Consider the following 25861-nt stretch of genomic DNA (forward strand, 5'->3'; position numbering starts at 1 on the left):
TAAGTACGTGGATGGTGGGGTGGAGGGCTGTGGTCTGGGCACAGGTCAATAGGACTAGGCAGAACAACAGTCCAACATGTATCAGACGGGCCGAAGGGCCTGCGCTTTCAATGATTCCATTCCATTCATACAGTAGGCCTTCACAATAAAAAACATTATTTCCCCTCAGATTATCGTTCTTTGAACAAAAGGAGCAACAAACCATCTGCTGGAGGAACTTGGGGGTCGAGCAGCACCCGTGAGGGGAGGAGAACGGTCACCCTTTCACATCTTTTATCAATTTATTTTTATTGAGGTAGCGGGGCCAACGAGCCCTCGCTGCCCGACCAGCTGAGTTACTGAGACACAGCATGGAACCAGCATTTCGAGACACACCGCCCAGCGACCCCGAGTTAACCCAAGCCTGATCAATGACCAATTAACCTATCGACTGGTACTTCATTAGACTGTGGGAGGAGACCGGAGCGCCCAGAGGAAACCCAGGCAGTCACGGGGAGAGAACGTACAAACTCCTTACGGGCAGTGGCGGGAATTGAACTCCGCTAACACCCCGAGCTGCAACAGCGCCACGCTACCGTCACGCCCAATTACACCCTTGTGTCCAATTCGCCTACTAGCAGCCTGAAACATCGACTGCTTTACTCTTTTCCACAGGTGCTGCCTGGCCTGCTGAGTTCCTCCAGCAGGTTGTGTGTATTGCTCAGATTTGTGGTATCTGTAGATTTTCTCTTGTTTGTAACCTGCTAACTGGTACGCCTCTGGAGGGTGGGAGGCAGAGGAGAGCCCTGCGGTCACCAGAACATACAAACTCCCGCTGCTCTACATCTGCGACAAGGGTGACGCGTTCCTTCTTCTACTGGGGCCTGGGGCTGCCGACGGCGGCTTGCCAGAGTCCTCAGCCCTGGGCTTCCGCGGCACTTTGTACGTCTTCCCGGCGGAGGTGCTTCCTCTCCCAGGGATGAGGCTGTAGCTCTGGGTCTTTTTTTTTCACGGGACGGGGTTGCTTGACACTCCTCCTTCCCGCAGCCCGACTTGGGGCTGTTCATAGGTGGCATTCGCGCCAACGTTTACACTGGGAAAATCTCTCCTCAGCGCAGAGCCAACTTTACAAGAGGAAAACGTTAACAGGGCACTGGGTGCATTGTGGAGATTGTTTGACATATTTAGACCAAGAGGTGATCTCATCTGACCAAAAAAAAGAAAGGGGGAAGAAAATATTTATTAGACTCACACGCTTTCCTCTGACATACAACCTTGCAGCACTTCTCTCTGGAATGAATTTAATTTAAAATGGGTTTATTTTACAGGATGACCAGTGCATATATAACATATATTAAAAGATTTTTTTTTCTGTTTTGTGTGTGATTTTTTTCCAAATGTAGAACTCTGTAACACGGAAAATCGTCCAAATGTCACTTGCGAAAATGCAGGCGGGGGGGAGAGGGGAGAGGGGAGCTCACTTCCACTGTTCCGAGGGGGGCTTGTCCATCCACTTCCAGCTCCCGCTGGTGTTGTCCTGCCTGCTGGAGGTGCTGGCGCTGGGGGTGGGCGACGAGGAGACGTGGGTGTTGTGGTACTTGCGCATGTGGCGGTACAGGTCGCCGGACTGCGAGTAGCGGCGCAGGCAGAAGCGGCAGCTGTGCGGCCTCTCCCGGGTGTGCACCAGGGCGTGCCGCTTGAGACTGTAGGTACACGAGAAGGTCTTGCCGCAGGCCGTGCAGGTGGGCAGCTCGTCCTCGGACCCCGGCGGGGGAGGCAGGTCTTGGAAGTACAGTTTGGCCGAGAGGGCCAGCGGCCCGGGGCTGACCATCTCGGGGTATGACTTGCCGTCCGCCGTCAGTCCGCTGCAGTACAGCCCCTGGCCCGGGTAGGCGTCCTCCTCGGGCGGCATCTCGTCCTCGTCGGAAATGACGATGTGGCCGGCCGGCTGGGGCTCCGGCTGCTGGAAGGCGTCGTCCAACAGGGGCCCTGGCTCCTCGGCCTGCTCGTCGTCCGAGAACAGATCGTCCTCTACCTTTACGGTGATGAGATCGCCCTCCTCCCCTTCGCACTTGCCTTCCTCCTCCTCCTCCTCAGCCGCTCCTCCTCTGTGCCGGCCGCCCTCGACGGCCGGCCGATGCCGCCCCTGGGTGCCGGGGGGGGCCGGGGAGCCGGGGCCGGCCCCTCCGGCTTCCGCCTCACCTTGCCAGGGACCACCAGCCGCCTCCAGTGAACGGCTGGCGCCGTGCAGTGCCGACTCAGTGGAGGAGCAGGGGCTGGCGAGGACGTTCTCCACCTTGGCCGAGTACAGTTCGGTCTCCATGCCCGGCTGGGTGGTGTCAGCCGGGTCCGAGGGCCACTGGTGCTCGGCCCCGGGCTGGAAGACCGACGCCGCCGCCGTCTCCTCGCTGCGGGCCGCCTCGGGGACCGGGAGGCGGGCAGGGACCACACCGCTGTAGGACGCGGAGAGGTGGGACACCCCGGGACCGGAGGCGCCCACCAGCGCCTCGTCCTCCTTGCGGGTGCTGTCCGCCTCGGCCATCGCCCGCGCCTTCAGCCGCGTCTTGCACACCTTGACGATGTCGTTCATGTGCAGGAAGCTGGCGGCCGCCAGCACGTCCTCGGTCGGGGCGCTGCAGAAGCGCAGCCGGCCCTCGTACATGAACTCGAGCAGCAGGGAGAAGGCGGGCGCCGTGACGATCTCGTCGTCCAGCTCCACCACGTCCCGCTTGCCCGCCGCCGCTGCCTCCTCCTTGTAGAACATGTGGAAGTAGGTGCTGAAGGTGGCGAGCACAGCGCGATGCGCCTGGAACTGCACCGGCCCCACCAGCACCGTGCAGTCGCACAGGAAGCCCTGGTGCCTCTGCTCCCGCAGGCTCTGCAGCAGCAGCCGCCCGTGCTCCGGGAACTCCATGGGGGCTGGGGCTGGCGGTGTGGCGCCTCTCACTGCCTCGTCGCCTGGCTCCAGACCGTCGTCATTCTGCGGGGCAGACAGAGAGAGGGGCGGGTCAGACCGTTCGGCCCACAATGTTGTGCTGCTCCAAAACCGATCGAACCCTGCCCTCCCACTTAGCTCTTCAACACCCCCCCCCCCCAACGCAGCCAGTACACAACCACGTACACTCGGTGGCCAGTTTAATGGGTACCTCCCGTAACTAATAAAGTGGCCACTGTTAGTATGCTTGTGATCTTCTGCTGCTGTAGCCCACCCACTTCTAAGTTCGACATGTTCAGAGATAATCTCTTCTGCACACCGCTGTTGTAACAGGTGGTTATCTGAGTTACTGTCAGCTTGAACCAGTCTGGCCGTTCTCCTCTGACCTCTCTCCCATTAACAAGGCGTTTTCTCCCTCAGAACTGCCGCTAGCTGGATGTTGTTTTGTTTCTCACACCCGTTCTTTGTAAATCCCAGAGACAGTTGCGCGCGGAAGTCCCAGCAGATCGGCACTTCCTGAGATACTCAAACCACCCTATCTGGCACCAACAGTCAAAAGTCACTCAGATCATATCTCTTCCCCATTCTGATGTTTGGTCTGAACAACAGCTGAACCTCTTGACCACGTCAGCATGCTTTTATGCATAGGGTTGCTGCCACAAGATTGGCTGATCAGACATTTGTATTAAAGAGGTGTACAGGTGTACCTAATAAAGTGGCCACTCAGTGTATACCCCTCCCATAGAACCCAATGACCCCTCCATTTTTCTGTCATTCACGTGCCTATCTAAGAGCCTCTGAAAAGCCCCTAATGTATCTGCCTCGATCACCACCCATAGCAGTGCGTTCCACACATCCACTGTCTGTTTTTAAAAAATCTCTGACGTCCCCCTTATACTTCTCTCCAATTACCTTGGCTATTTCTACCTTGTGTCAGGACATTAATATTAAATGTCTAGTGAGTGCCAATGAGGGGTCTCGACCCTAAACTGTTTATTCCTCTCAGTAGATGCAGCCTGACCTGCTGATTTTGTGTGTGTGTGTGTTGCTCTGGGTCTCAGCCCCTTATTTTGAGCCCCTTATTGAAGAAGGGAAGCGTTGGCCTTGGCAGAAGATCCAGGGGATGTTCACGAGAATGATCCCGGGGACAAAAGGGCAGCACGATAGCGCAGTGGTCAGCATAACGCTCTACTGCGCCAAGCGACCCGCGCTCAATTCCCGCTGCTGTCCTGTGAGGAGTTTTATATGCCAAACCCCTGTGTCCACGTGGGTTTCCTCCCACAGTCCAACGTCGTACGGGTTAGCATTAGGGAGTTGTGGGCATGCTATGGAGGAAACATGGCGACCCACGCGGATTGCCCGGTACAATCTTTAAAGTGAACTCCAGCGTTTGCAACAGTGACCAACACAGTTTATGTTTTCCTGTTTTGATAAACGCATGACAAATTAAGCTAATCTTTAATGCATGAGGAGTGTTTGATGGCCCTGGGCCTGGACTCATTGGAATTTAGATGAATGAGGAAGGAATCTCATTGAAACCTATCGAATATTGAAAGCAACACACACAAAATGCTGGAGGAACTCAGCAGGTCAGGCAACATTTATGGAAAAGAGTACAGTCGACATTTCATGCCAAGACCCTTTGGCAGGACTGGAGATTCCTTGTTTATTGAGTAGTTCTTGAATTCTCAGGGTATTAAAGGTTACAGGGAGAAGGCAGGAGAATAGGGTTGAGAGAGAAAATAAATCAGGCATGATTGAATAAAGGAGCAGACTCGACCAGGTAAATGGTCTAATCTTTCTCCTTTGTCTTATGGTCAATTGAAAGTGAGAGGGGTCAAGTTCAAAGGAGATGCACGAGGCAAGTTTTTTATCCCCCTCCTCAGTGCAACACACACAAAATGCTGGAAGAACTCAGCAGGCCAGGCAGCATCTAGGGAGAGGATTAAATCCATGCTGATGAAAGTCTCAGTCGAGAACATTGATGGTTTATTCCCCTCTGGAGATGCCGCCTGACCTGCTGAGTTTCTCCAGCATTTTGTGTCGCTCTTTCGTGCCTCATCTTTTTAAAAAACACACAAGAGAGTGGTGGATGCCTGGAGTGCGTTGCCAGGCGTGGTGGTGCAGGCAGGTACGATCGAGGCTCCTAGGTAGCCTCATGAATGTGCAGAGAATGGAGCCACCCGGGTATTACCTGGGCAAAAGGAGATTTGTTTACTTAGGTGCTGGATACTAGTCTAATTAAATCAGCACAACATCGCAGGCCACAGGGCCTGTTCCTGTGACTTCAATCTACATGTAGATTGGGTGAACCAAATTGGTAAAGGTGCTGAGGAAGAGGATTTCTTGGAATGTATGTGGGATGGTTTTTGGAACCAACATGTCGAGGAACCAACTAGAGAGCAGGCTATTCTGGACTGGGTTTTGAGCAATGAGGAAGGGTTAATTAGCGATCTTGTCGTGAGAGGCCCCTTGGGTAAGAGTGACCATAATATGGTGGAATTCTTCATTAAGATGGAGAGTGACATAGTTAATTCAGAAACAAAGGTTCTGAACTTAAAGAGGGGTAACTTTGAAGGTATGAGACGTGAATTAGCTAAGATAGACTGGCAAATGACACTTAAAGGATTGACGGTGGATATGCAATGGCAAGCATTTAAAGGTTGCATGAATGAACTACAACAATTGTTCATCCCAGTTTGGCAAAAGAATAAATCAAGGAAGGTAGTGCACCCGTGGCTGACAAGAGAAGTTAGGGATAGTATCAATTCCAAAGAAGAAGCATACAAATTAGCCAGAGAAAGTGGATCACCTGAGGACTGGGAGAAATTCAGAGTTCAGCAGAGGAGGACAAAGGGCTTAATTAGGAAGGGGAAAAAAGATTATGAGAGAAAACTGGCAGGGAACATAAAAACGGACTGTAAAAGCTTTTATAGATATGTGAAAAGGAAAAGACTGGTAAAGACAAATGTAGGTCCCCTGCAGACAGAAACAGGTGAATTGATTATGGGGAGCAAGGACATGGCAGACCAATTGAATAATTACTTTGGTTCTGTCTTCACTAAGGAGGACATAAATAATCTTCCAGAAATAGTAGGGGACAGAGGGTCCAGTGAGATGGAGGAACTGAGCGAAATACATTTTAGTAGGGAAGTGGTGTTAGGTAAATTGAAGGGATTGAAGGCAGATAAATCCCCAGGGCCAGATGGTCTGCATCCTAGAGTGCTTAAGGAAGTAGCCCAAGAAATAGTGGATGCATTAGTGATAATTTTTCAAAACTCGTTAGATTCTGGACTAGTTCCTGAGGATTGGAGGGTGGCTAATGTAACTCCACTTTTTAAAAAAGGAGGGAGAGAGAAACCGGGGAATTATAGACCAGTTAGCCTAACATCGGTGGTGGGGAAACTGCTGGAGTCAGTTATCAAAGATGTGATAACAGCACATTTGGAAAGCAGTGAAATCATCGGACAAAGTCAGCATGGATTTGTGAAAGGAAAATCATGTCTGACGAATCTCATAGAATTTTTTGAGGATGTAACTAGTAGAGTGGATAGGGGAGAACCAGTGGATGTGGTATATTTGGATTTTCAAAAGGCTTTTGACAAGGTCCCACACAGGAGATTAGTGTGCAAACTTAAAGCACACAGTATTGGGGGTAAGGTATTGATGTGGATGGAGAATTGGTTAGCAGACAGGAAGCAAAGAGTGGGAATAAACAGGACCTTTTCAGAATGGCAGGCGGTGACTAGTGGGGTACCGCAAGGCTCAGTGCTGGGACCCCAGTTGTTTACAATATATATTAATGACTTGGATGAGGGAATTAAATGCAGCATCTCCAAGTTTGCGGATGACACGAAGCTAGGCGGCAGTGTTAGCTGTGAGGAGGATGCTAAGAGAATGCAGGGTGACTTGGATAGGTTGGGTGAGTGGGCAAATTCATGGCAGATGCAATTTAATGTGGATAAATGCGAAGTTATCCACTTTGGTGGCAAAAATAGGAAAACAGATTATTATCTGAATGGTGGCCGATTAGGAAAAGGGGAGGTGCAACGAGACCTGGGTGTCATTATACACCAGTCATTGAAAGTGGGCATGCAGGTACAGCAGGTGGTGAAAAAGGCGAATGGTATGCTGGCATTTATAGCGAGAGGATTTGAGTACAGGAGCAGGGAGGTACTACTGCAGTTGTACAAGGCCTTGGTGAGACCACACCTGGAGTATTGTGTGCAGTTTTGGTCCCCTAATCTGAGGAATGACATCCTTGCCATAGAGGGAGTACAAAGAAGGTTCACCAGATTGATTCCTGGGATGGCAGGACTTTCATATGAAGAAAGACTGGATGAACTGGGCTTGTACTCGTTGGAATTTAGAAGATTGAGGGGGGATCTGATTTAAAAGTATAAGATCCTAAAGGGATTGGACAGGCTAGGTGCAGGAAGATTGTTCCCGATGTTGGGGAAGTCCAGAACGAGGGGCCACAGTTTGAGGATAGAGGGGAAGCCTTTTAGGACCGAGATTAGGAAAAACTTCTTCACACAGAGAGTGGTGAATCTGTGGAATTCTCTGCCACAGGAAACAGTTGAGGCCAGTTCATTGGCTATATTTAAGAGGGAGTTAGATATGGCCCTTGTGGCTACGGGGGTCAGGGGGTATGGAAGGAAGGCTGGGGCGGGGTTCTGAGTTGGATGATCAGCCATGATCATAATAAATGGCGGTGCAGGCTCGAAGGGCCGAATGGCCTACTCCTGCACCTATTTTCTATGTATGTTTCTAAAGTCTATGTGATCAGCCTGTCACAGGTGCAACTGGGGCCCCCTCTACCCCAGTTAGAACATAGAAATTACAGCACAGTACAGGCCCTTCGGCCCACAATGCTGTGCCGACCCTTAAACCCTACCTCCCATATAACCCCCCACCTTAAATTCCTCCATCTACCTGCCTAGCAGTCTCTTAATCTTCACGAGTGTATCTGCCTCCACCACTGACTCAGGCAGAGCATTCCATGCACCAACCACTCTCTGAGTAAAAGACCTTCCCCTAATATCCCCCTTGAACTTCCCACCCCTTACCTTAAAGCCATGTCCTCTTGTATTGAGCAGGGGTGCCCTGGGAAGAGGCGCTGGCTATCCACTCTATCTATTCCTCTTATTATCTTGTATATCTCTATCATGTCTCCTCTCATCCTCCTTCTCTCCAAAGAGTAAAGCCCTAGCTCCCTTAATCTCTGATCATAATGCATACTCTCTAAACCAGGCAGCATCCTGGTAAATCTCCTCTGTACTCTTTCCAATGCTTCCACATCCTTCCTACAGTGAGGCGACCAGAACTGGACACATTACTCCAAGTGTGGCCTAACCAGAGTTTTATAGAGCTGCATCATTACCCCGCGACTCTTAAACTCTATCCCTCGACTTATGAAAGCTAACACCCCATAAGCTTTCTTAACTACCCTATCTACCTGTGAGGCAACTTTCAGGGATCTGTGGACATGTACCCCGAGATCCCTCTGCTCCTCCACACTACCAAGTATCCTGCCATTTACTTTGTACTCTGCCTTGGAGTTTGTCCTTCCAAAGTGTACCACCTCACACTTCTCCGGATTGAACTCCACCTGCCACTTCTCAGCCCACTTCTGCATCCTATCAATGTCTCTGCAATCTTTTGACAATCCTCTACACTATCCACAACACCACCAACCTTTGTGTCGTCTGCAAACTTGCCAACCCCCACATCCAGGTCGTTAATAAAAATCACAAAAAGTAGAGGACCCAGAACAGATCCTTGTGGGACATCACTAGTCACAATCCTCCAATCTGAATGTACTCCCTCCACCACCACCCTCTGCCTTCTGCAGGCAAGCCAATTCTGAATCCACCTGGCCAAACTTCCCTGGATCCCATGCCTTCTAACTTTCTGAATAAGCCTACCGTGTGGAACCTTGTCAAATGCCTTACTAAAATCCATATAGATCACATCCACTGCACTACCCTCATCTATATGCCTGGTCACCTCCTCAAAGAACTCTATCAGGCTTGTTAGACACGATCTGCCCTTCACAAAGCCATGCTGACTGTCCCTGATCAGACCATGATTCTCTAAATGCCCATAGATCTTATCTCTACGGATCTTTTCCAACAGCTTTCCCACCACAGACGTAAGGCTCACTGGTCTATAATTACCCGGACTATCCCTACTACCTTTTTTGAACAAGGGGATAACATTCGCCTCCCTCCAATCCTCCGGTACCATTCCTGTGGACAACGAAGACATGAAGATCCTAGCCAGAGGCTCAGCAATCTCTTCTCTCGCCTCGTGGAGCAGCCTGGGGAATATTCCATCAGGCCCCGGGGACTTACCCATCCTAATATATTTTAACAACTCCAACACCTCCTCTCCCTTAATATCAACATGCTCCAGAACATCAACCTCACTCATATTGTCCTCACCATTATCAAGTTCCCTCTCATTGGTGAATAATGAAGAGAAGTATTCATTGAGGACCTCACTCACTTCCACAGCCTCCAGACACATCTTCCCACCTTTATCTCTAATCGGCCCTACCTTCACTCCTGTCATCCTTTTGCTCTTCACATAATTGAAGAATGCCTTGGGGTTTTCCTTTACCCTACTCGCCAAGGCCTTCTCATGCCCCCTTCTTGCTCTTCTCAGCCCCTTCTTAAGCTCCTTTCTTGCTTCCCTGTATTCCTCAATAGACCCATCTGATCCTTGCTTCCTAAACCTCATGTATGCTGCCTTCTTCCACCTGACTAGATTTTCCACCTCACTTGTCACCCATGGTTCCTTCACCCTACCATTCTTTATCTTCCTCACCGGGACAAATTTATCCCTAACATCCAGCAAGAGATCCCTAAACATCATCCACATGTCCATAGTCCATTTCCCTGCAAAAACATCATCCCAACTCACACCCGCAAGTTCTAGCCTTATAGCCTCATAATTTGCCCTTCCCCAATTAAACATTTTCCTATCCTCTCTGATTTCATCCTTTTCCATGATTATGTTAAAGGCCAGGGAGCGGTGGTCACTGTCCCCCGACTGAGAGATCTGTGACCTGACCCGGTTCATTACCTAATACTAGATCTAGTATGGCATTCCCCCGGTCAGCCTGTCAACATATTGTGACAGGAATCCGTCCTGGACACACCTAACAAACTCTGCCCCGTCTAAACCACTGGAACTAATCAGGTGCCAATCAATAAGTTAAAGTCACCCATGACAACAACCCTGTTATTTTTGCACCTTTCTAAAATCTGCCACCCAATCTGCTCCTCTGTATCTCTGCTGCTACCAGAGGGCCTACAGAATACCCCCAATAGAGTAACTGCTCCCTTCCTGTTCCTGACTTCCACCCATACTGACTCAAAAGAGGATCCTGCTACATTACCCACCCTTTCTGTAGCTGTAATAGTATCTCTGACCAGTAATGCTACCCCTCCTCTCTTTTTCCCCCCTCTCTATCCCTTTTAAAGCACTGAAATCCAGGAATATTGAGAATCCATTCCTGCCCTGGTGCCAGACGAGTCTCTGTAATGGCCACTACATCATAATTCCATGTATGCATCCAAGCTCTCAGTTCATCACCTTTGTTCCTGATGCTTCTTGCATTGAGGTACATGCACCTTAGCCCTTCTACCTTACTACCTTTACACCCTTTATTCTTCTTCTCTTTCCTTAAAGCCTCTTTATATGTTAGATCTGGCTTTACTCCATGCACTATACTTGCAGTTCTTGCATGACCTTTATCCTCCTCCACCTCACTATCTGCTCTAACACTCTGGTTCCCCTCCCCCTGCAAATCTAGTTTAAACCCCCTGGAGCAGCACTAGCAAATCTTCCCGCAAGGATATTAGTCCCCCCCCCCCCCAGTTCAGGTGAAACCCGTCCCATCGGAACAGGTCCCACCTTCCCAACAAGAGCAACAATACAATCAAGTACAGCACAGGCCTTTCAGCCCACTACGTGTGTGTGTCCACTGTCAAACCAAAATAAACAGTACATTGGTCACCCCGTTCTCCGCATATCACGTGTCTAACAGCCTCTTAACCAGCTCTGTCCTATCTGCCTCCTCCACCAGCCCTGGCACTGACCACCCTCTGAACAAAAGAACAAATCCCACCCCACCCCCCACACCGCAAGTCTCCTCTAAACTTTCCCCTTCTTTTGTTAAATGCACAGCCTGGTGTGGGAACACCAGTGCCCTTGAATGGAAAATCCTCCAAAAGTGGATTCTGCCCAGTCCATCACGGGTAAAGCCCTCCCAACCATTCAGCACAGCTACACGAAACGCTGTCATAGGAAAGCAGCGTCCGTCATCAGAGACCCCCACCACCCAGGCTCTTCCCACTGCTGCCATCAGGTAGAAGGTACAAGAGCCTCAGGACTCGCACCACCAGGTTCAGGAACAGTTACCACCCCTCAACCATCAGGCTCCCGAACAAAAGGGGATAACTACTCTCACTTGCCCATTCACCACAACCAATGATCTCACTTTAAGGACTCTTTATCTCATGTTCTCATTATTTATTGCTATTTATTTATATTTGCATTTACACAGTTTGTTGTCTTCTGCACTCTGGTTGATCTTTCACTGATTCTGTTTACAGTTACTATTCTATAGATTTGCTGACTATGCCCACAGGAAAATGAATCTTTGGGGTTGTATATGGTGACCATATATGCACTCTAATAATAAAGATTACCTTGTATTCTATTTGTCATTTCTACCTTGGGCAAAAGACTGACTGTCTGCTCTATGTCTGTGTCTCATACGTTACATCAGCTCTCCCCTCAGCCTCCGGCATGCCAGAAAAAACAAACCTCTTGGTAAACGTATTTCAAAACCCAGGCAGAGCCTCTTCTGCACCCTCTCCAAAGCCGCCACCGTAATGGGGCAACCGGAACTGCGAAGAGCACGCCAAATGCAGCCCAGCCAAAGTTTCATACAGCTACCCCACGACCTCCTGCTCGGTGCCCCGCAACCAAGCTGTGTGGCACCTTTACTGCCTGATCTACTTACTTCCGGGGAGCGATGGACTTGGACCCCATCAACACTGTGAAGGGTCTGTCCTTTAAGGGTACACCTTCCCCTTACACTCAACTCCCAAACATAGAACCTAACATCGCAAACAAAAGAAGACCTGCAGGTGCTGGAAATCCAAGCAACACACACAAAATGCCGGAGAAGCTCAGCAGGCCAGGCAGCGTCTATGGAAAAGAGTAAACAGTCGACGTTTCAGGCCGAGGCCCTTCATCAGGACTGGAAAACAAGATGAATATCCCAGTACAGGCCCTTCGGCCCACAATGTTGTACCGACCTTTTGACCTGCTCAATCTAACCCTTCCCTCCCGGACATTCCTCCACTTTTCTTTCATCCGAGTCTCATTTTTAAATCTCCCTGATGTATCTGCCTCTACCACCACCCCAGCAGTGCCTTCCACACCACCCACTCGGTGAAGAAAACCTACCTCTGACATCTCCCCTTATACTTTCCTCTGATCACCTGAAAACTCTGCCCCTTCGTATTAGCCAATTCTGTCCTGAGAAAAGAGTCTCTGGCTGTCCACTCGAAATATATATCTCTTATCATCTTGTACACCTCTAATCCTGCTTCGCTCCAACCTATCCTCATAAGACATGCCCTCTAATCCAGACAGTATCCTGGTAAATCTCTTACACACCCATTCTACATTCTATAACGAGGCGACCAGAACTGAACACAAGATTCTGAGTGTCGTCTAACCAGAGTTTTATAGAGCTGCAGCATTACCCTTCAACTCTTGAACTTACTCCCCTGTCTAATGAAGGCCTCTACACTATATGCCTTCTTAGGTGAAGTTGTGTAAGACATTGGTGAGGCCGAATTTGGAGTATTGTGTGCAGTTTTGGTCACCTACCTACAGGAAAGATGTAAATAAGGTTGAAGGAGTACAGAGAAAATTTGCAAGGATGTTGCCAGGTCTGGAGGACCTGAGTTATAAGGAAACATTGAATAGGTTAGGACTGTGTCCTTTAGAACGTAGAAGATTGAGAAGAGATTTGATAGGGGTATACAAAATTATGAGGGGTACAGATAGGGTAAGTGCAAGCTGGCTTTTTCCACTGAGGTTGGGTGGGACCAGAGGTCATGGGTTAAGGGTGAAAAGTTTAAGGGGAATATGAGGGGAAGCTTCTTCACTCAGAGGGTCGTGAATGTGTGGAACGAGCTGCCAGCACAAGTGGGGCATGCGAACTCGATTTCAACATTTAAGAGAAGTTTAGATGGGTACATGATTCCCAACTGGAGTGGTCACGTGTCTTAAGGGGAAACAGAAGTCGTCGGAGTCGTTCAAGATTTGGGAGAGTGGTAAGCAACACTCTAACTTGAGGCACAAGACCTGATCGGCTGTTGGTAGAGCAGGTACTTCCAAAAAAAAGGATGAGAAACTGAAACACAGGAAGAACCATAGCTCTTGGTCACGCGTCTGAAACTTGGCAATCTCATCCCAACTTACCAACCAAACAGATACTATTTGGAGATGCATAAATTAGCATCCAGAGTGTCCAACAGTTCCCCTTGACTCACGGCACGGAACCAGTTCAGGTAATTTAACAGTTGGTAAGTCAAGTACACCCTCTCAACTTTCTCTACAGATCTACGGAAAGCAGATCGCGCAATGAAACAGCGCTGGCCGGAACCAAATGGTGAAATAGAGCCAATCAGTGAACCTGTCGACCCCAAGGATTCTTCTTGTTCAAAGCGAACGCGGCTTCAGATATGCAGTCAAGGACCATCTTTGGGGACTACGAGACCTTACATGATGGGTCAATCGCGCTAACTGGAATAGTGTAAAGGTAGCTTGCCAAACACCAGCTGTATCCCGATTAGCACTCAGATACCAATCTGAATCCTTGTCAATTTTTGCTGTTGTGATCGTCTTCATCTTCGCCTCACCGTTCCTTTGCGTGTCACTACCATCGTTCCATCCGTGTCAGCTCGCTGCCGTCGTCAACATCCGACAGACATTCCCAGTTTGTGTTCAGTTTTTATTTTAATTTAGCCCCATTCATAATGGATAAATATGTATGGTGCGATCTCTGTGAGTGTGGAGGCGGTGATGCCTTGAATTCTAATCCTGCTTAGAAACAGAAACTACAGAAAGTGCGTCAGTTCGATTTTACACAGTTGGAGTATGATTTTATTCCGTTCCCGTCAGATCAGCGAAGCCCCATGTGTCTTCTTTGTAACACTGTACTGTCTAATGAAGCCATGAAACCATCAAGATTGCAGGAACATTTCTGTAAAAGACACCCTGAAAAGGCCACTTATGGTATTACTCAGTTCCAGAAGATAAAAGAAGCATTTGAAAAGCATTGCACACACTTTGCCAAGAAAGGTAAAAATGACCTTGATAGTCAGAAGTGCTCAGAACTGTTCTCAAAATGGATACCTGTATTTAAAATCAATTCCTCTGAGTAATAACTGTAGTTCGTCGTATTGACAAAATGAATGAAGACATTGAGTAACAACTAAGCACAGAGCTACAAAAAACAGAATTTGGGATACAACTGGATGAGTCAACTGTGCGAGACAATGAGGCATTGCTGATGGCATATGTACGATTTATCCAAAATAGATAAGTTTACAAAGAGATTCTCTTTTGTAAAAGTTAAAATATCTATGGAGAATTAATCTACGACGAGTCAAAATGTATATTGAGGACAAAAGTAGTCCGGTTGGGAACATGAATTCTTCTGAATCACTTGGAGTACTATATGACAGGTCGCCATGCTGGTTTAGTGGCAATTATGAAAAGAGAAATTCCAAGCCTGTTTGCAATCCATTGTGTAATTCATCGTCAACATCTCGCAGCTAAAACCCTCAACCAGTGACTTTTTTTCAAGCATGACTCTTGTAATACCTGCTGCCAACAAAATCAAAGCTCATCCATTAAATAGCGGAGTTATGCCGAGATAACGATGAAGAGTTTGAACGCTTGCTTCTTCACACTGAAGTGTGTTGGCAGTCAAAGGCCTGCTGCTTAAAATGTTTCTTTGATCTTTTTGACACTGTGGTTGAATTTTTGCTCAAAGTCAGCAGGAGCTGGGGAAACAAGATTAAACTTCTACATGGAGATGTGGCAGACCTAGCCGATCTGTATGACAAAACGAACATTCTAAAAATGAAAACGCAAACAGGAATTCTGCAGATGCTGGAAATTCAAGCAACACACATCAAAGTTGCTGGTGAACGCAGCAGGCCAGGCAGCATCTGTAGGAAGAGGTGCAGTCGACGTTTCAAGCCGAGACCCTTCGTCAGGACTAACTGAAAGAAGAGTGAGTAAGGGATTTGAAAGTTGGAGGGGGAGGGGGAGATCCAAAATGATAGGAGAAGACAGGAGGGGGAGGGATGGAGCCAAGAGCTGGACAGGTGTTTGGCAAAAGGGGATACGAGAGGATCATGGGACAGGAGGTCCGGGAAGAAAGACGGGGGGGGGGGGGGACCCAGAGGATGGGCAAGAGGTATATTCAGAGGGACAGAGGGAGAAAAAAGAGAGTGAGAGAAAGAATGTGTGCATAAAAATAAGTAACAGATGGGGTATGAGGGGGAGGTGGGGCATTAGCGGAAGTTAGAGTAGTCGATGTTCATGCCATCAGGTTGGAGGCTACCCAGACGGAATATAAGGTGTTGTTCCTCCAACCTGAGTGTGGCTTCATTTTTACAGTAGAGGAGGCTGTGGATAGACATGTCAGAATGGGAATGGGATGTGGAATTAAAATGTGTGGCCACTGGGAGATCCTGCTTTCTCTGGCGCACAGAGCGTAGATGTTCAGCAAAGCGGTCTCCCAGTCTGCGTCGGGTCTCGCCAATATATAAAAGGCCACATCGGGAGCACCGGACGCAGTATATCACCCCAGTCGACTCACAGGTGAAGTGTCGCCTCACCTGGAAGGACTGTTTGGGGCCCTGAATTGGTGGTAAGGGAGGAAGTGTAAGGGCATGTGTAGCACTTGTTCCACTTACACGGATAAGTGCCAGGAGGGAGATCAGTGGGGAGGGATGGGGGGGACGAATGGACAAGGGAGTTGCGTAGGGAGCGATCCCTGTGGAATGCAGAGAGAGGGGGGGAGGGAAAGATGTGCTTAGTGGTGGGATCCCGCTGGAGGTGGCGGAAGTTACGGAGAATAATATGTTGGACCCGGAGGCTGGTGGGGTGGTGGTTGAGGACCAGGGGAACCTTATTCCTAGTGGGGTGGCGGGAGGATGGAGTGAGAGCAGATGTACGTGAAATGGGGGAGATGCGTTTAAGAGCAGAGTTGATAGTGGAGGAAGGGAAGCCCCTTTCTTTAAAAAAGGAAAACATCTCCCTCGTCCTAGAATGAAAAGCCTCATCCTGAGAGCAGATGCGGCGGACACGGAGGAATTGCGAGAAGGGGATGGCGTTTTTGCAAGAGACGGTGAGAAGAGGAATAGTCCAGATAGCTGTGAGAGTCAGTAGGCTTATAGTAGACATCAGTGGATAAGCTGTCCCCAGAGACAGAGACAGAAAGATCTAGAAAGGGGAGGGAGGTGTCAGAAATGGACCAGGTAAACTTGAGGGCAGGGTGAAAGTTGGAGGCAAAGTTAATAAAGTCAACGAGTTCTGCATGCGTGCAGGAAGCAGCGCCAATGCGGTCGTCGATGTAGCGAAGGAAAAGTGGGGGACAGATACCAGAATAGGCACGGAACATAGATTGTTCCACAAACCCAGCAAAAAGGCAGGCATAGCTAGCACCCATACGGGTGCCCATAGCTACATCTTTAGTTTGGAGGAAGTGGAAGGAGCCGAAGGAGAAATTATTAAGAGTAAGGACTAATTCCGCTAGACGGAGCAGTGTGGTGGGAGAGGGGAACTGATTAGGTCTGGAATCCAAAAAGCGTAGAGCTTTGAGACCTTCCTGATGGGGGATGGAAGTATATAAGGACTGGACATCCATGGTGAAAATAAAGTGGTGGGGGCCAGGGAACTTAAAATCATTCTAAAAATGAAACTGCTGGGTGAGAATTCCAATTTAATCCAGGCAAAAAGTGCAGTTGTCCACTTTTATCAGAAAATTAGAAACACAGAAGCAAAACATTGGGAGAAGAATATTCTCACCGTTTCCCTGCATGGAAAGTATGGCACTCTTTCACAGACGGTGATTTGCAAGAGTACTGCTTACACCTGCAGTCACTGAAGAAGGTTTTTCAGAATCAATTCAAGGATTTGAACGATCTAGAGATTCTGGACAGGGTAATTAACCCATTTCTTTGCAAGGTGGAAGAACAGGAAGAGAGCTTGCAAGAAGAAATTATTAAAATTCAGAATGATGAAGAATCAAAAATGCTTTTCAAAAATATTAGATTTTGTGGTATGCGGCTGCATTGTCATACAAAGTTCCTTGGTCTTTGGAGAAGAGCCAAACTGCTCTTCATTGCATTTCCAACCTCCTATCTTGTTGCAAGAGGCTTCAGTGCAGTGAACCACATACTCAAGAAACTGAAACCATTTGGACATTGTTACTCGTGGGGACTTTGAGGCTTTTGCTGTCAGAATTTGAAGCAGATATTTCAAATCTTGCCAAAAACCACCAGGCTCAAGGATCGCATTGATATTGAAGCTGCTGTACAGCGTACAGCTAGTTTTAAAGACAAATAAAAATTTAAAGCAGAATCATTTTTCCTCATGTTGGCATATGGTAGACATGTTTTTACACTATGGGAGCACTGGAAAGTATACTGTGCCTGATATTGGCAAGTATGAAGGTGTTGGGGGGGGGGGTTGGGCTTGAAAAGGATGGGAAACACTCGGCTAGGTACATGGATGGTAGGGGTATGGAGGGATGTGTCCCAGTGCATGTCGATGGGAGTAGGCAGAAAAAATGGCTCAGCACAGACTAGATGGGCCAAAGGGTTATGACCCTATAACCAGCCTATTAACTTACGGGACAACTTGAATCATTTAGGTAGAATTGGCAGGAAGACCCAGGTGGGAGTGCTGCAAAGATGCCCCAGCAGATGTACCATAGTAACTCACAGAAAATGCTAGAGGAACTCAGCAGGTCAGGCAGCATTTATGGAAAGGAATGAACAGTCGATGTTTCAGGCCAAGACCCTTCATCAGGACAGGAGCTTGGCCTGAAATGTCGACTGTTCATTTCCCTCTACAGAAGCTGCCAAACCTGCTGAGTTTCTCTGGCATTTCGTGTGAGCTTCTCTGGTTTTCCACCATTTGCAGAATCTCTTGTGTTTAAGGTGTACTGCAGAACAGAATACAAATTAAGAAATACTGGAGGCTTAAGAAATAAGGGACTGGAATAGCTATTGGTGATTCTTTTAATTTTCAAAGAGCATATTTATAGTTGCTTTTTTAAAGCCATACTTTCAGTGCGCAGCTAGAAAGAGCAAAAGCCAATGTAAGTAATATAAAATAAAACAGGAGTAAGATCTTCTGCTGATATATAAAATCGCAAATAACTAAAGCTAATGTTGTTCCCTTCGGGGGTGAGATTTGGGAATTAATAATGGGAACCGGCCTGTGATTTGGGATAATTATTTTGCTTCAGACTACATGCTAGAAGACAGTCTGAAGGGAACCAATATGGACCCAATGAAATAAATGGCCTTTTTAAAGATTTATAATAAAGTCCTAAGGCATAAGAGCAGAATTAGGCCATTTGGCCCATTGAGTCTGTGCCATCATTCCAGTTTGGCTGATTACTTATTCCCGTCTCCTGACTTCACCCCATAACATTTGACTCCCCAACAGATCGAGTACCCATCAAGCTCTGCTTTAAATACATGCAATGACTTGGCCTCCACGGCCGTCTGTGGCAACTAATTCCACAGGTTCACCACCTTCTGTCTAAAGAGATTCCTCCTCATCTCTGTTCTAAAGGGACGTCTTTGTATGGGGAAGTTGTGCCCTCTGGTCCCAGACTCCCCCGCTAGAGGAAACATCGTCTGCACGTTCACTCTACCTAGGCCTCGCAAAGTTCAATACACAGAACCCTTCCATGACTCCGTATGAGAAGACTGCAAAGTTAACTGATTGAGCAAGCTCGGAACATGCAAGGCGATCCAGATTATTATTTAAACGGAGTGAGGCGGCAGCACGCTGCGTTGAACAGGGATGTGGGGTCCAAGAGCCGATGGTCGACTGCAGAAAAGGGTAAGGCGAGGGGACGCGAACCAATCCCCTCAGGAGGATCGGAATTGGGGAGAGTGAGCAATTCCAGGCTCCTGGGTGTCAATATCTCTGAGGATCTAACCTGGTTGCAACGTATCGGTGCAGCGACAAAGAAGGCACGACAGCAGCTACATTTCATTAGGAGTTTGAGGAGATTTGGCTTGTCACCAAAAACACTCGAGAAAACTACAAATGTACCGTGGAAAGCATTGACAGGCTGTATCACCGTCTGGTATGGTGGGGGGGGGGGGGCTACTACACAGGATCAAGAGAGACGGCAGAGAGTTGTAAACTCAGTCAGCTCCATCACGGGCACCAGCCTCCGTAGTGTCCAGGACATCTTCAAGGAGCGGTGTCTCAGAAAGGCGGCGTCCATCATTAAAGACCCCCATCACCCAGGACATGCCCTCTTCTCATTGCTACCATCAGGGAGGAGGTACAGGAACCTGAAGACACACACTCAGCAATTCAGGAATAGTTTCTTCCCCTCTGCCATCCGATTCCTAAACGGACATTGAACCCATGATCACAACCTCAGGTTTTAAATTTCTGTTTTTGCTCGGCTATTTTTTAAATTAACTATTTAACAATCTGTATATAGCACTGTGCTGCTGCCGCTAAGCGAACAAATCTCACGACATACGCCGGTGATGATAAACCTGATTCTGACTCTGAAGTGCATGAGACACGAGTAGCAGCAGATACTGTCGAGCAAGGTTAATTGTTTATTAGAAGGGGTAGGGAGCATCAAAGAGGAAAGCTTTGATACATAAACACAGGAGATTCAGCAAATGCTGGAAATTCAAATATCCACATTATCATTATGGGAGACACATTAGACACAAAACCACGAGACACAGGAGCAGAATTAGGCCATCTGGCCCATCGAGTCTGCTCTGCCATTCAATCATTGTTGATGTATTTTCCCTCTCAACTCCATTCTCCTGCCTGCACCCGTAACCTTTGATGCCCTGACTAGTCGAGAAACTATCAACCTCCGCTTCAGATACACCCAGAGACTGGAGATGCAGGAGGAAATGGAGAAGTGGCCCAAGGAAAAGTGTGAAGAGACTTACTGCAGAGGATTGAACCAGAAGGCAGAATACAGGGTTAACAGCGAGGTTCTCAGAAGCGTGGAGGGAACAGAGGGATCTTGGGGTCCATGTCCACAGATCTCTCAAAGTTGCCGCACGGGCCGATAACGTTGTTAGGAAGGCGGGATGGAGCTCACAGGCTGCGAGGTAATACTGCAGGCTTAGATCACACTTTGGGAGTCTTGTGCTCGGCTGTGGTTGCCTTATTACAGGGAGGACGTGGAAGCTTTAGGGAGGGTGCAGAGGAGATTTCGGGTCATAGAGGAGTACAGCACAGAAACAGGCCCACCAGCCCAAGCCAAAAACATTTAAACTGCCCACTCCCATTGACCTGCACTGGGACCATCGCCCTCCATACCCCTACCATCCATGTACCCATCCAAATGTCTCTTAAACGTTGAAATCGAGCTCATGTGCGTCACTTGTGCTACCCACACTCTCAGGGCCTTCTGAGTGAAGTAGTTTCTCCTCAGGTTTCCCTTTTCACCTTTCACCCTGAACCCGTGACCTCTGGTTGTAGTCCCACCCAACCTCAGTGGAAAAAGCCTGCTTGCATTTACCCTATCTGCACCCCTCATAATTTTGTATACCGCTATCAAATCTCCCCTCAATCTTCTACACTCCAAGGAATAAAGTCCTAACTTATTCAATGTTTCCATATAACTCAGGTCCTCCAGACCCGGCAACATCCTTGTAAATTTTGTCTGTACTCCTTCAATCTTGTTTACATCTTTCCTGTAGGTAGGTGACCAAAACTGCACTCAATACTCCAAATTAGGCCTCACCAACGTCTTATACAACTTCAACACAACATCCCATCCCGTACTCAATACTTTGATTTATGAAGGCCAGTGGGCCAGAAGCTTTCCTTATCCTTTCTTGAACAGTGGAACAACACTGGCTGCCCTCCAATCCGCTGGTACCTCACCTGTCACTAAGGATGATTTAAATATCTGTACTAGGGTCCCGGCAATATCTGCACCTGCCTCCTGCAGGGTCTGAGGGGCCACCCAGTCAGCCCCTGGCGACTTATCCACCCTAATTTCACTCAAGACACTAAACAGCTCGCCCTCGGTAATCTGTACAGAGCCCAGGAAGTTGATGCTGTTTTGCCTCACTTCCACAGACTCTGTGTCCGTCTCCCGAGTAAATACAGATGCAAAAAATGAATTTAATATCTCCCCCATCTGCTTTGGCTGCACACATGGATTACCACTCTGATCTGCCAGACGGGCCAATTTTGTCCTTTGCAATCCTTTTGCTCTTAACATATCTGCAGAATCCCTTTGGATTCTCCTTCACTGTGTCTGCTAGAGCAACCTCATGCCTTCCTGTAGCCCTCCTGATTTCCTTCTTAAGTGTTCTCTTGCATTTCTTACACTCCTCAAGGGCCTCATTTGTTCCTACCCGCCTATACCTGCTCTGCATTCCCTTTTATTTCCTTAACCAGGGCCTCAATATCTCTTGAAACCCAAAAACTTTCCCACTTTTGATGTCAGACTCACCGGCCTATAATTTCCTGCTTTTTTTATTAGCGCCTTTCTTAAACAGTGGAACAACATTGGCTATCCTCCAATCCTCTGGTACCTCACCTGTCGCTAAGGTGATTTAAATATCTCTGCCAGGGCCCCAGCGATGTCTGCACTTGCCTCCTGCAGGGTCCGAGGGCACAAACAAGCTACGCACGATTAAATTTTCACTTTTGAAGGCCTCCCACTAACCAAGTACACCTTTGCCAGAAAACAGCCCGTCCCAATCAGCACTTGCCAGATCCTTCCTGATACCATCAAAATTGGCCTCTCTCCGATTTAGAATCTCAACCCGAGGACCAGACCTCTCTTTTTGCACATTTACTGTGAAACTAATGGCATTGTGACCACTAGATGGAAAGTGTTCCCCTACACAAACTTCTGTCACCTGCCCTGCCCCATTCCCCATAGGTCAAATATCTCTCGTTGGGACTTCTATGCACTGATGAAGGAAACTTTCCTGAACATATTTGGCAAACTCTATCCTATCTAGTCCTTTTACAGTATGGGATTCCCAGTCAATATGTGCAAAGTTAAAATCACCTACTATCACATCCTTATGTTTCTTGCAACAGTCTGTTATCTCTCTACAAATTTGTTCCTCTAAATCCCTCGGACTGTTGGGTGGTCTATAATAGATATTTCTTATTTCTCAGTTCCGCCCATAACACCTCACTGGTTGATTTCTCCAGTCTGTCCTGACTGTCTTAACTATATCTGTCGCCACAACCACTCATTCCACTATTTGTTCTGGTATTCTTAACCAAATTTCAACCAACACCCACCCCCCCCCCCCGTGCAACATTAGCAAACCTTCCTGCTAGGATTAGTCCCCCTCCAGTTCAGGTTCAAAACCGTCCCTCCTGTACAGATCCCACCTTCCCTGCGAGGAAGGCCATGATCCAAAAATCTTATGCTCTCCCTTCTACACCAAATCCTTAGCCACATGCGAAACGGTATAATCTTCCTAGCTCTGGCCTCACCGGCACGTGGAACGGGTGGCAATCCTGAGATCACAGCCCTGGTAGTCTGGCTCTTTAACTTAGCCCCCAACTCCCTGAACTCCCGCAGCAGAACCTCGTCACTCGCCCTACCCGTGTCATTGGTACCTACATGGACCATGACCTCTGGCTGTTCACCCTCCCACTTATGAATGCTGACAACTCAATCCAAGTCCCGGTCCCTGGCACCCAGGAAGCAACGTATTGCCGGGGAATCTTTTTCTCATCCCTCCTTCCTGTTTCCCTGACTAACGAATCCCCTGTCACCGCAGCTCGCCTCTTCTCCTCCTTTGCCTTCTGAGTCACAGAGACGGAGACCTGACCGCTGTTGACTTTCCTCCGCTACGACATTCCCCACCCCCCCCACTGCCCAACAGCATTCAAAGCTGTATACCTGTCGTTGAGGGGGACAGCCCCAGGGGTACTCAGCACTACCCCTTTTCCCATCCTGTCATCCAGTCTCCTGCGTCCTGCACCTTGGGTGTAACTACCTCTCTGTCTGTCCTGTCCATCACCCCCTCAGCCTCCCGAATGCTCCGGAGCTCATCCAGTTCCAGCTCCAACTCCTTAACGCGGATTGTCAGAAGCTGCGGCGGGATGTACCTCTTGCAAGTGTGGTCATGAGGGACAACGGAGGTCTCCCTGCCTTCCCACATCCTGCAAGAGGAGCATTCAACTATCCTGCCTGGCATCTCTACTGTTCTAACTGAGCAAACGTATAGAATGGGGGAAGAAACCTCTACCTACAGCCTTTTTGTTTGCCTTCTCTGACTGAAGCCTGAAAGTTTCTGCTCTAACTCTGACCTCTCCGACAGTGGCCGCTCCACTTGCCCCAGCCTTATTTGAATTTGCTCTTGCCGATCAATCCTGACGACTGGTTGGCCTCTGCTCAAAGCACCAAACTACCGTGAAGTCGCTGCTTTGCTGCTCGGTGGGCGAACCTGAGGGAGCTACGTCTTATCAGGCTACTGATCACCGAGGTGCCACTGCTGAAAGCACTGTCGACGATCCAGGTGATTTTCCAGGATGCTGCCTGGACTACAGGTCATGTCTTATGCTGATAAGTTGAGAGAGCTAGGGCTGGAGCAAAGGAGGATGAGAGATGGCTTGGCAGATGTGGACGAGGTGATAAGAGGCGTAGATTGAGTGGATAGCCAGACTTTTTTCCAAGACGGAAATGTGGGGGCATCATTTTAAGGTAGTATAGGGGTTGGTTGACAGAGCAAGTGTGCATGGAATTCTCTGTCGGGGTGCTGGTAGAGTCAGCTACATTAGGGCCATTTTAAGAAACTCTTAGGCAGGTGCTTAGAAGAAAAATGGAGGGAGGCTTTAACTGATCTTAAATGTTCGGTGGATTGTGGGCTGCGGCCTGTACTGTACTGATATGCTCTAACTCAGCCGGCCAGGAGCTGAACAAACCGCCCATGCAAATTCACAGCGCGAGACTGCACAATTCCGTTCCTCCAGAGTGCAGGAGGTGACATTGAGGCAGCGCAGTTGGGGGCGCAGAGGCCGGCCGGCTTGAGGAGTTTCCGGAACATTCCGCACTGCAGAAGAATTAAAGGCATTCATAAGATCTTGGGGGTGGGGGTGGGGGAGGGGGAGAGAAAGGGTATCAGAATAAGGGGTCGCTCGTTCCAGGTGGAGAGGTGGAGGGGAGGAGGAAGATCCCCTCCCCGGACAGCTGAAGGTGGCAACCAGCAAAGATTCGTGCAACAGGCTCTCTGGTGAGTGGAGGGGAGGGACAGCACAACTGGTTCAACGGGATAAGCAAGACTGAGCCAGCCATGCTCTTGATGGATAGTGGAGAAGCTGACTTCATTGGCCTCCTACAGTTTGCCTTTCCTCCACTTGGCTGCTGGGTTGTCCCATTACCTCCTCTCCATTACAGCAAATATCCACTCTCCCTTCACCACGGATGAATTGTCTCTGACCATTGACCAGACAACGGCCTTCTCTGTTCCCCATTGGCCAGAGGCCCCCCTTCTCTGTTCCCCATTGGCCAGAGGCCCCCCTTCTCTGTTCCCCATTGGCCAGAGGCCCCCTTCTCTTCTCCCCATTGGCCAGAGGCCCCCCTTCTCTGTTCCCCATTGGCCAGAGGCCCCCTTCTCTTCTCCCCATTGGCCAGAGGCCCCCTTCTCTTCTCCCCATTGGCCAGAGGCCCCTTTCTCTGTTCCCCATTGGCCAGAGGCCCCCCTTCTCTGTTCCCCATTGGCCAGAGGCCCCCCTTCTCTGTTCCCCATTGGCCAGAGGCCCCCTTCTCTTCTCCCCATTGGCCAGAGGCCCCTTTCTCTGTTCCCCATTGGCCAGAGGCCCCCTTCTCTGTTCCCCATTGGCTGGAGTTCCCCTTCTCTGTTCCCCATTGGCCAGAGGCCCCCTTCTCTTCTCCCCATTGGCCAGAGGCCCCCTTCTCTGTTCCCCATTGGCTGGAGTTCCCCTTCTCTGTTCCCCATTGGCCATAAGGCCCGTCCCTTCTCCCATTGGCCAGTTGCCACCTCTTCTATCCCCATTAACCAGATGCCCTTCCATACCCCTCTAGCCAGTTACCTCCCCTCACCCCATTGGCCAAGTGCCCCCTCCCGCTCTCCCCATTGGCCAAATGCCTCCCTCCCGCTCTCCCCATTGGCCAAGTGCCCCGCTCCCTTCTCCCCATTGGTCAGATGCCCCCTTCCCCTCTCCCCATTGGCCGGGTGACCCTCCTCCCCTCTCCCCATTGGCCATTCGCCCCCCCTTTCCCTCCGCCAGACAGAGAAAAAGACCCACCCACTCCTCGGCGATTGGCGTGGGCTCTCAGTCCAACCCGCCAATGGGCGTCGTCCAGAGCCCGGACTCCTGGCCCGGATTGGCCTGCGCCGCTGTCGTTCAGGCGCGTTCTCGCCCGGTGATTGGCCGCTTCCACAAAACGCTGCCGGGTAACAAAAATACAAAGGAAAAAGCCGAACGGCGGCGGTACGGGGCCTGCGGGCGGCACCGAGGCCCTCACACGGGGCACTGTCCCGGGACCTCAGCACCCCACGGTCGGTTTCCCCTCACCCCTGACGGTCGCTTCCGCTCCCGCCGCGATCCGTCGCCGCCACCGCCTCGAAGCGCCCGTAAACCCTCCCCCGCCCAACACCC

The 25861-nt window shown here is 49.3% G+C and overlaps 1 protein-coding gene across 2 annotated transcripts; it reads right to left on the reverse strand.

The window, feature by feature from the left end:
- Window positions 1-1279: 1279 nt before the first annotated feature.
- Window positions 1280-25861, reverse strand: LOC140193733 (zinc finger and BTB domain-containing protein 3-like). Of its 2 annotated transcripts, XM_072250905.1 has the most exons (3): window positions 25508-25861; window positions 20197-20440; window positions 1280-2959 (listed from the first exon to the last, which is right to left on the reverse strand). In XM_072250905.1, the coding sequence occupies exon 3, from the start codon at window positions 2891-2893 to the stop codon at window positions 1457-1459; it is 1437 nt and encodes a 478-aa protein (XP_072107006.1). In that variant the 5' UTR covers window positions 2894-2959; window positions 20197-20440; window positions 25508-25861; the 3' UTR covers window positions 1280-1456. The 2 variants fall into 2 exon arrangements, with proteins under 2 accessions (XP_072107006.1, XP_072107005.1); XM_072250904.1 differs by lacking the exon at window positions 20197-20440.

The sequence above is a fragment of the Mobula birostris genome, unplaced genomic scaffold, assembly GCF_030028105.1.
Source record: "Mobula birostris isolate sMobBir1 unplaced genomic scaffold, sMobBir1.hap1 scaffold_760, whole genome shotgun sequence".
Taxonomy (NCBI): domain Eukaryota; kingdom Metazoa; phylum Chordata; class Chondrichthyes; order Myliobatiformes; family Myliobatidae; genus Mobula; species Mobula birostris.

Excerpts from the sequence above, each read along its gene's own strand:
- LOC140193733 (XM_072250904.1), bottom strand. The coding sequence starts at position 2,893 with ATGGAGTTCCCGGAGCACGGGCGGCTGCTGCTGCAGAGCCTGCGGGAG.